Below are 10,609 nucleotides of genomic sequence, written 5' to 3'. Positions count from 1 at the left end.
GTCATTTAGGAAAGTGTTATGCTAATGTGTGTGCTGCTGTGGGTTCGGACCAGTGTTAATTTTGACAGCAAATTTTGATTTAGTTTTAGTCGTAGTTTTTGACTAAAATTGCATTTAGTTTTAGTCATAATTCTGCTAAATTTTCTTCGGGATCAATAAAGTATGTATGTATCAATCTATCTATCTGAATTGTTTTAGTTTTAGTCTAGTTTTAGTCGACTAATTATCATGAGAATATAGTCGACTAAATCTACAGTCGATTCAGTCGACTAAAATATAAAGGGTGTAAAACGTAAATGTTTTTTCTTCAGTTTCCTAGAATTATTTAATTATATACTTACACAAAATGAAACATTTATTAACCAGTTATGGAATATTATTAATGTTTGAAAGACCAATACACACACAAACAGATTTAACAAACAACAACATCTTTATTTACCTGATATGACAGGTTAATTATTTTAACAGCTGAAATTCTCAAAAACATTCAAAAAGAAAGTGCATGTGTGACGGTGGGTGCGGCGTGAAGGACGAGACACAGAATCCCTCAGTTGCAGCAAACGTCACTTTACTTTCGCTTACAATTATTGCGCAATAGCGCACGTAGAACACAAACAGCACACAGAGACGTGTAAACCTTAGACAACGACGAGCACAGGACACTGCGCGAGCGCACATTAAATAGACAGACCACATTAGCCCATTGTGATTACGAGACGATTCACAGGTGAGACAGATCATCACGCGACATAGCCCTCACCACGGAGTTTCACAGACGCAGACAAAGCACGTGGACTACGTATACACACGCCCAAAAGGGAGGGGCCGGGGTCCTCAACGTGACAGACGCCCCCTCCAAGGGCACTACCCGTCCCGGGGTGCCAACAGGACCGAATGCCCCGAACCCACGACGATGGGCGGATTCGACGCGCTCAGTCCTGCGTCTGGGAGGTGACTACCCTCGGTGAAGCGTCCGCCACGGACCGCCTAGAACACCCTCCCTGGGAACACAGGAGAAAAGACGTTAGACAACGGCACAGTCACAAACACACAAACAGGCACGCTTACACACATAGACACAAACGGGAAGAGGGGGTTAGGTACACATACGGGTAAACTTACGAACACCGGAACAGACAAACATGTAACAGGCACCAGGCTACGCGCCAGGAGGAGAGAGATGAGGAGAGAGAGGTCGGGAGCTGCAGGTGTCGTGGCGAACGGCCCTCCTCCAGCCTTTGCTGCGAAACCTCCACCCGGTGCAGCGCGGCTGGCGGACGCGCCCGGTGCAGCGCGGCTGGCGGACGCGCCCGGTGCAGCGCGGCTGGCGGACGCGCCCGGTGGGCCGTATGGAAGTTCCCCGTTGGTCTCCATCTTTTCCTCCATCGCCTCACTGCCGCGGCTCCAGCTCATGGGCTGCCCCGAGCTGCCACCCCAGGAACAGTCCATGTTGCTAGCTTGGGAGCGCTCGGGGGATGAGCCCGCCTCTGGACTCCACCTCCTTTTCACCGTCCCGGCGGACAGTTCTGAGGGGGGAGGGCTCTCCTCCTCCTCCTCGGTGTAGGAGCCCTTGGACGGAGGGTACTCCCCGTTCTCCTCCTCTTCCCCACCGTCGTCATCGGGGTATGTGGAGCACTCCGACGGGGGGTACTCCTGCTCCTCGCCTTCCTCCACGGTGGTAGAGGGACCTACGGGCGGAGGGAGGTAGTCCTCTTCCTCGGACTCCTCCTCCTCCTCCCCGTAGTCGACGGTGGACGCGTCGTCTAACGATGGGGGGTAGTCCTCTCCCTCTTCACCGTAGTCCACCGTGGAGGCGTCGTATAACGACGGAGGGTAGGCCTCCCCCTAGTCGTCCAGCTCCTCCTCGCCTGGTGAGTCCCCCTCCCCAAACTCGCTCTCTGGGGTACTCTCCGTCCCGCAGAGCGCAAAGGAGCCCACCCGCAGGGGTGAGGGATCCCTGGATGAAGAGGGATGGTACTTCCCCCAAAGCCGCACCGCCTCCTGGCGGAGCTTCTCCGCTGCCTCGGGGTCGTGGTGCACCCGCGCCTGACGCAGCAGGGACACACAGATCGGGTCCTCCTCGAGCTGCGCCAGCGTCCATTCACACATAAGGCAACAAAAAGTCATTAACAATTTTTTTTTTAAGTATTTTAAACCCAACACTTACAAGGTGCATATTTATTACTCAATTTGCTCAAAATGCTTATAGAATATTTTAGGTGTACATCGATAAATTAGAATACTGTACAAATTGAGAAGAATTTCAATCTTTTAGAAGAAATTATTTTAGTTGTTAACTATCAGCAATAATAATCAGAATTTTAAGAAAAAATTTGACTAACAATTACAATTTACTTGTGCACGATATTGAGATACACAAATGCAAATGTAACTGAACAACAAGGACCTCTGTAACAATTCCCATGCATAATGCAACATTTATATTCGACAATGTAAATGTGAAACTGTAAGCATAAAGACATGTGGCTTCTCAACTACTTTGTCCAAACCTCAAAATGGCAAGTACTCTCAAAAATAGGATTCAAAATATAAGTTTTGACTAATTATCAAGTATTGGATTATTTGTAAATGTACCTACCTTAATTTATAGGCAATTCAAATGTAATAAAGATTTACAAGGATTTCAATTACCTACAGTCTGGAGTACTGTAAGAATGCAAAAAATGAACTCAAGAATATACACTATGTAAAAAAAATCTTCAATAGTACTTGTGGCTTCTGAGTTATTTGCCTTAAAATCAAAGAAAAGAAAACTGCCAAGTACTCATTTGAACTATTTCTTTTTTGGCTGATAACCAGAACAAATAGAAAATTAACTTGGTCATTGACCACTGATTTCTGGACAATCATGAATATAGTGACCTGTGAAGAACAAAACCCTCTACACCAGCTCATTTTTCAGTGATAGCAATTTTGGTTTGAGTTCAAGTTCAAGTTTCAAGTTTATTTGTCATTTGCACCTCATGTTGGGACATAACATACATTGAAATGCTTGGGGTGAGGCTCAGATAGTAATAGTTCTACAGCAGGGCAGTATCACATATAGTGGCAAGACAGTACAAAACAGTACAAAAACGGTGCAAATTGCATTTAGCAGCAACGAAAAACACAAGAGAATATACTCACAACATACACACAATGTATAGCAGCGATATACCAGAATAAATAAAGTATTTAAGATTAAATTAAAATTAAAATTAAAAATTTAGATGTAAGTTGGGGGTTTACTAGCCTCACAGTTCGTTCAGAAGTCTGACAGCATGTGGATAGAAGCTGTTCAGTAGCCGGGTTGTTCTAGCCTGGATGCTGCGAAATCTTCTGCCAGAAGGCATAATAGTGAACAGGCCGTGTGCTGGGTGACCACTGTCTAGCCTGATCTTCTGGATTTTTCTGCGGCAGCGAGACTGGTAAATGTCGTGTAAGGCTGGTAGTTTGTTCCCTATGATGTGTTCTGCTGTCCTCACCACTCCTTTAAGGGCCTTGCGGTCACAAGCAGTGCAGCTGCCATACCAGGCAGTGATGCAGCCTGTTAGGATGCTCTCTATGGTGCATCTATAGAAGCTGGTGAGGATAACAGGAGGTATTCCAAACTTCTTGAGCCTGCGCAGGAAGAAGATACGCTGACGGGCAGATCTCACAATCATGTTGGTGTGAAGGGACCAGGTGAGGTCATCAGAGAGGTGTACGCCGAGGAACTTAAAGCTGCTGACTTTCTCCACCTCATCCCCGTTGATACTAAGGGGAGAGTGACCGCCCTTCTGCTGCTTCCTGTAGTCCACAATCATCTCCTTCGTTTTGCTGGTGTTTAGACAGAGATTATTGTTGTGGCACCACTGTGACAGAGCGCTTACCTCGTCTCTATAGGCAGTTTCATCTCCATCTGTGATGAGGCCTAGGATGGTAGTGTCATCAGCAAATTTGAGGATGATGTTGGAGGCGTGTTTAGCTACACAGTCATGCGTGTACAGGGAGTACAGGAGGGGGCTGAGAACGCATCCCTGGGGGGGCCCCGTGCTCAGGGTCAGCGTGGCCGAAACGCCACGCAGCGTGGCCGGTCACCCACTCTCACCACCTGCGGTCTGCTCGTCAGGAAGTCCATTATCCAGTTGCAGAGATGAGAGTTCAAACCCAAATCTTTGAGCTTCAGGATGAGTTTGGCTGGTATGATTGTGTTGAATGCCGAGCTGTAATCTATGAACAGCATTCTCACATATGTGTTCTTACTGTCCAAGTGTGTGAGAGCAGTGTGTACTGTTAATGCAATGGCGTCATCTGTGGATCTATTGGAACGGTATGCGAACTGGTGAGGGTCTGTATTGGCTGGAAGCGTAGAACAGATGTGAGTTTTGACCAGCCGCTCAAAGCACTTCATAACATAACACATGTTCAGAGGTGACATGTGGTCACCTCTGAACCTCTCCCTTTAGTTATGCTGCTATAGATTAGTCTGCCGGAGCCACATGCTGATCACTGGCACGTGAGCTACGTACATTTAAATCAACGGTGGTTTAAATTCATGTCCACTCAGTCTGTATTATCTATCTTCTTGCATGGCTCTACACAAGACGATTGGATACAGGCACCTGCAGGCACCTGGGGGATGGTCTGGCTGCCGGTGGATGTGCTGATACCGGGGTTCACCTGGGGAGTAACACTGCAGTCGGAGCCTACAATACCAGCATCACTGCTCCGACACGGAATGAAAGCCTGGCATTCATCAACAGACATTTACAGTGACAATATCAAAACCCAGAACTTTCAATTCTACCTTTTACCTAGTCTGATTGTGTGAATTATGTGTGACTTGTGTATTTGTGTGTTAACGGGCCGCCCAATGGAGGATGGGTTCCCTTTTGAGTCTTGGTTCTCCCGAGGTTTCTTCCTAATCCCCACCATCATAGGGAGTTTTTCCTCGCCACTGTCGCCTTTGGCTTGCTCATTAGGGTTCTGGACCCATAGTATTGTTAACCTTGTAAACCCTGTAAAGCTGCTTTGCGACAACTTGAGTTGTTAAAAGCGCTATACAAATAAACTTTGATTGATTGATTGATAACTGTTGATGTCAGTGCAACAGGGCGGTAGTCCTTCAGGCAAGTGGCAGTAGGTTTCTTGGGAACTGGAACAATTATGGTTTTCTTAAAGCATGTTGGAATCACTGACAGTCTTAGGGAGAGGTTAAAGATGTCTGTGAAAACCTCAGCCAGCTGGTTGGCACATGTATGCTTTAAGTACACGATTGTGTACACCATCAGGACCTGGTGCCTTGCGTGGGTTAACTGCCCTGAAAGATTTCACCACCTCAGACAGAGAAATGGTCAGAGTGAAGCTCTCCTGATATGTTGGGAGATTTTCAACAGGGGAGGTGTTATTTTCCTCAAAACGAGCATAATGTGCGTTAAGCTCGTCTGCAAGTGAGGAGGGTGACCCCCTGTCCCGGCTCATACCTCCTTTATAATCAGAGATGGTGCACAGTCCGCTCCACATACGTCTGAGATCAGAGCAGAGGAAGTTGGATTCAACTCTGTCCCTATAGTTCCGTTTTGCTAGCCTGATGGTCCTCTGAAGGTCATATCTGGCCTTGCTTTCTCTCATCGTCTAGCTTGAGCAAAACTATTTGAATGAACTCAAAAAAGCTACTACATTTCACAGGATAGCTCAGATGTAGGGCATAGATTAGCCCAAACAAACACACTAGTGCATCAGTCCATGAATGATGAGTCATTACAACCTGATCCTCAAGCACAATGAACACTTGGTGTGGTGAGAAAGGAACTCCAGCAGGCACCTCTTCTTCATCCACATCAGCAACCAGAGCAACTGCACCTTCATAAAACTCCATTTCATTCTGAAGTATAACAGTGTGCAATATTATCAAACAAAAATATCCATCAAAGACAAAAAGAGTGAATAAAACACAATCAGCTATGTTTTTTAATTAATTCTGACATTTTTTTTATTGCAATGGATTATTGAGGTTTATTGCCCAATTATACCATACCTTGCATGTTTTGAAGATACCTGAAGAATCCTCTTTGAGGTAAATGGGTAGGCCGGCCAGGGCTGCTGTTCTTCTTGCATGAATGTCATTTTTGTCCTTAAAGGATAAAAATAAATCATGACAATGGGAACTATCATGCTACTGATAGTGTGAATGTAATTTGAAGTACCTGTTTCTCATATGCCAACAAAAGCTGGTTCATCTTTTCACCAACCCGTCCAGTTTCATTCTATTTGTAAAGTCCAATCAGCTGACCAGCATATTCATCCAATGCAGCATAAAACACATGTGGCAGGTGCTGATTGGTAATCCGGTGAAATTCACAGTAGAGCTGAGAATTAGCAAAAAAAACCTTGAGATTAAAAACAAACAAACAAAAACATTGCATACATGATGAGCACTACATTTTAATCTGTACTTACCTGTGTCTCATTAAAGAGTGTTGGCCATCTTTCTTTAAGTTCTGACACAGGAGGAGAAGTTGTGATTATCTCTTCTCTCCTGAGGGCAAAGGTGCGCATCATGTGCTGATAAATTAGAGGGATGTCTCTTTCAGCAGAGGTCTTCTGGAACTCTTCTACCATCTCAATCCTCCTGGTCTCCAGATACTCTTTTGTTTCTCCAGAAGGATAACTGGGAAGGATGTTGACCTCACCTCTCCTAGGTCTTTTAATATTAGCCCTTGGTGCAGCAACTTTTGGGTTTGTTCTGCTGCGTTTCCCAGAATTTACAGCTACATCTTTGATGCCAGCTTTAGCCAGCTTCTTTCGTTGGTTTCCTAATTTATGTCTCAGACTATTCTTCCACCCTTCCCACCCAGTGTCAGAGTTCTCCTTCAGGCAGGGATGTTTTCGAACTAAAGCTTCTGCAGCCTTGCCAATTTGTGTGCTGCTAGGATATGCTTTTAGTTTATAGATTTCGTCCCCCATTGTCTCAAGTATGTTGTGTTTTTTATCTCTAGGGAGTCTAATTACTTTCCCATCTTTTTCATATGCTGCATTACCTTCCCTTAGCACATGTTCCACCTCATAAGAAAATGTTGGAACAATAAAAACCTCTGGCCACTGACTACTATGCTCAGGTGTGTCTGTGCTCTCAGTGATATCAGTCAGAATGATTGTGTCATTGGTGCTAGTTGAAATCCATTCCAGCTCAACTAATCTGACCACTTTGACTGATGCTGTGCTTGGCAGGTGTTCTATTTCAACCAAATTACACAATGCATGGTCATGAAACTGGAGCCGAAAGTCAAAAGTCAATTTTAGCCTAGTTTTGATCTCATCTATGAGTGCTTGTACACTGCTTAGGCGAGATGACAAAATAAGTCTTTCAGCATCATCTGTATCGAGGATGACCCTCAGCTTCAATCTCTCTATTGCCTCCATCCAAGGTTGCAGTTTCTGTAACATACAGGGTATCAAATATTATAGTGATATTACATGACAATGTGTGTTGAAATGTCATGTATGTATTTCCTTTACCTTGGCTAAAGAGCTGGCGACAAATACTGATGTTTCAGTTCTGCTCCTTTAGTCAGACACTGGAATGAAATGTTTTGTTGTTAGAATAAGTTCACTTGCAATCTTATAAGCAAAATGTGGCATGTGGTCAGACAGCTGGCACAGAGATTTTACACTATGACCATTCGGTTGATGCTCCACTAGTTTGTATGATCTCAAGTGCTCAACATACTAAGTGTCATAGTCTTTCAAGAGAAAATAAATGTTGTTTCTGATGAGTAGTATGTTTTGAATCTCTCTGAACTCTGGCAATGCAGCATAGGCACCAGTACATACAAACATGCCAGTAACAAATTTTGTGCCATCAATTGTTACTTGTTTTGTACCATATAACGATGCAATGTACAAAGACTCCATTTTGGATGTCTGTACAGGTGGTTTGAAAAACTTTGATGATGACAAGTAAAAAGCCATCATGCTTTGATGTCGCTCTGCCAAAGTTTTTAAGACATTTTTGTAGTTGCAAGTGTCATGAACAATATTTTGAAAACCTTATGCTTTCTCTCAAATCTCATTGTCCAAAGATGGACCAAGGGACCAAAGCACTTTATTAAGTGCGGATAATGCTCGATGTAATGATGCTTTGGCCTGAATCGAACATTTGGAAAAACCTCCTGGAAGAGTTGTCAGTGGTCCAAAATTTTACAAGCCATGTACTGAATGGTTTCTTCATTAAAAGTGTGAGACAAGGCAAGTTGAACGACATCCTTTAATTCCATCAGAACTTCCCAAAATGTGTCTCTTTCTGGGACTTTCGAACCAATGAGAAGAGGCAACAGTCTAAGAAGAGGATGATTTTCATGTCCATTGCCACCAATGGTCCCTCGACTGTCAAAATTTGTGGGTATTGGATGAGGGCGATCAACTCTCAGAGAAAAAGTATGGTTTAATAGAAAAAGTGCGCAAACCAAAACCCATGACTTAATCCAAATGAAGGATGTAATAACCAGCGGTCAACTGGACACAGTGCTGACTCCGGGGCCATAGAGAGCAATGGAGCTGTCTACCTCACTTCCTGTGCAGCGTCCAGAGCCAATCGGCTGATGGCGGACAGGAAGCGCTCCGTGAGGTCCTTGCCCGTGAGCAGTTTAGAAGCCCCCAGCAGCTGAGCGAGGCTTTCCATATGAAACGCTGTAGTCTTCCTCACAGTGGCGTTTCTGTGGCTGGAGGATTAAAGAGAAACACATAGTGAGAATTACATCTGGAGTTTGCAAGCACATGAACTCTGCTTCATTCTTACAAGAAAGACTAATAAATGTTTTGTCCTGCAAATAAATTGTTACTGCAAATCACTCCAGACTGCCCACAAAACTGTCCCATCATTGATGCTACTGCTTGATAACAACAGTGCCCTGCTGTACTATAAATGTACTTCTGTCTTCTACTAAAAGCCTCTTTTGACAATGCTGTTTATTTTGGTGGAAATACTGCATGATTGTGTTGGTGAGGTGATCCTACCTTAGTCCCCCGGCCAGCAGTGCATGTATGGACCTCCTGGCTGAGCAGCTGTGCACCATGGCACTGAGTGCCAGGTCCACATCCTCCCTGATGAAGGCGCTGCTCTCACACGCCTTGTGCAGCAGGACGCGGGCGGCTTCTGCTGCCTCGGGGTCCATGGCCCTCCGCAGGTAGGTGAACATGTAGGCCAGCGTGGTCATGGCAGCACATGAAACCTTGGAGCGCAGGTTCTTCACCTGAGACAGTGAAGAGAAGAGAAAGACAGAGAGACAAGCAACAGTAAGCCTCAAGTTCCAGGCCAGGCCTCCACACCACAAGAAATTCCTCTCTAAAACATTCTAAATTGACTATTCCACAGGTCAGAACATCCAAATACATAAAATGGAGCGTGTCCAGTTGGGGTAGCAAATGGTGAAGCTCATTCTCAAGCACCTTGGCTCTGATTACAGAATATTTAGTTCATAAGCAGGTTCCTCACCTCCTCGAGCACGGCTAGGCACACGTTGTGGAGATTGGCCAGAAGGAAGGCTTGGCCCGCTTGTACAGAGTCAGCGTTCTGGGGAGCCTGCTGGGTTTGGCTACCGCTGGTGGGGGCACGGGTGTCCGAATAGCGGGCATGAGCTCAACGAGTGTGCACGGGTGCTCCGGCCTGAAGGGAGACAGCTCCTCTCCGACAGCAGCCTGTGAGCAGTGATGCCGGTAACGCGTTACTTAGTAGCGTTACTGTAGTCGGACTACTTTTTTCAGTAACGAGTAGTCTAACGCAACTACTATTTAAAAACTAGTAGTCAGATTAAAGTTACTTATCTAAAACATCGTGCGTTACTATTTCTGCATTTCAGGGGAACGTAGGTTATATTTATTCATTCTTATTTTTTGGCTACACGTTTCTTACGCGGTTACGTCATCTCTGCTCTGCGGCGCCAAAGTCAGATGGAAGGAGAGGTTCGCCTTTAGCAGCTGGAAATACAGGCATTATTTTGATTTTATTTCGGCTAAGAAAGACAACATTAAGGTCCGTTGTACACTCTGTCCTGGCGACAGAGTGCTGTCTACTTTCAAAAACACAACGTCAAACCTGAAAAAAAAAAAAAAACCGGGGCTTGGCGGCGAACGTAAATTGTTACCGGGCGGGGTGTAAAATTGACTAAATTCAGTATTATATCGCGATCGATCGATCGCCGGTGGTTGGCGCCAGATCGAACTAGTAACTCATTGAATCATAGATGTGGATCAGAGGTAAATAAACTGGATTTTTTTTTCGGCGTGAGATATCGGAAGTGTGGCGTAAGCGTGTGAAGACAGTCAAATGCGTGTGTCTCAATGCGTGACAGTTGGCAACCCTGTAAGTGGGCGGAGTTGAACAGAAAGACTGTCTTATTTATTTATTTAAAAAACATGTAAGCCTATTTCAAGAAAAAGTTTACAAATGCCAGTGTCATTTTTGATGTTCCGGTTAAAATACATGTCAATAAAGTGAGTATTGGCAGAACTGGTAGTCATTTTCATGTTATAGGGGCGGGGGATCAGCCTCTGCTGAAAGTAACTAAAAGTAATCTAACTTAGTTACTTTTAAAAGCAAGTAGTCAGTAACTTAACTGAGTTACTT

General features: G+C 44.8%; 1 protein-coding gene across 3 annotated transcripts in view; it reads right to left on the bottom strand.

Annotated features, from left to right (window-relative positions):
• Positions 1–1,840: 1,840 nt before the first annotated feature.
• The window catches only part of LOC143493074 (TOG array regulator of axonemal microtubules protein 1-like), a 61,228-nt gene continuing 52,459 nt past the window's right edge, over positions 1,841–10,609 (bottom strand). Inside the window, exons 4-10 of one of the 3 annotated variants that reach the window (XM_076991188.1) lie at positions 9,001–9,236; positions 8,550–8,705; positions 7,504–7,562; positions 6,445–7,422; positions 6,192–6,353; positions 6,023–6,118; positions 1,841–5,869 (exon numbers count right to left, since the gene is read on the bottom strand). In XM_076991188.1, the coding sequence (XP_076847303.1) occupies positions 7,556–7,562; positions 8,550–8,705; positions 9,001–9,236 (399 nt within the window). In that variant the 3' untranslated portion in view covers positions 1,841–5,869; positions 6,023–6,118; positions 6,192–6,353; positions 6,445–7,422; positions 7,504–7,555. Of the gene's footprint in view, positions 5,870–6,022; positions 6,119–6,190; positions 6,354–6,444; positions 7,423–7,503; positions 8,517–8,549; positions 8,706–9,000; positions 9,237–10,609 lie in introns of those variants that run through there. The other 2 variants (XM_076991186.1, XM_076991187.1) reach the window with 2 other exon arrangements.

This window comes from Brachyhypopomus gauderio, unplaced genomic scaffold (genome assembly GCF_052324685.1).
Source record: "Brachyhypopomus gauderio isolate BG-103 unplaced genomic scaffold, BGAUD_0.2 sc81, whole genome shotgun sequence".
Taxonomy (NCBI): domain Eukaryota; kingdom Metazoa; phylum Chordata; class Actinopteri; order Gymnotiformes; family Hypopomidae; genus Brachyhypopomus; species Brachyhypopomus gauderio.
This window is presented reverse-complemented; position numbering and strand designations above follow the sequence as displayed.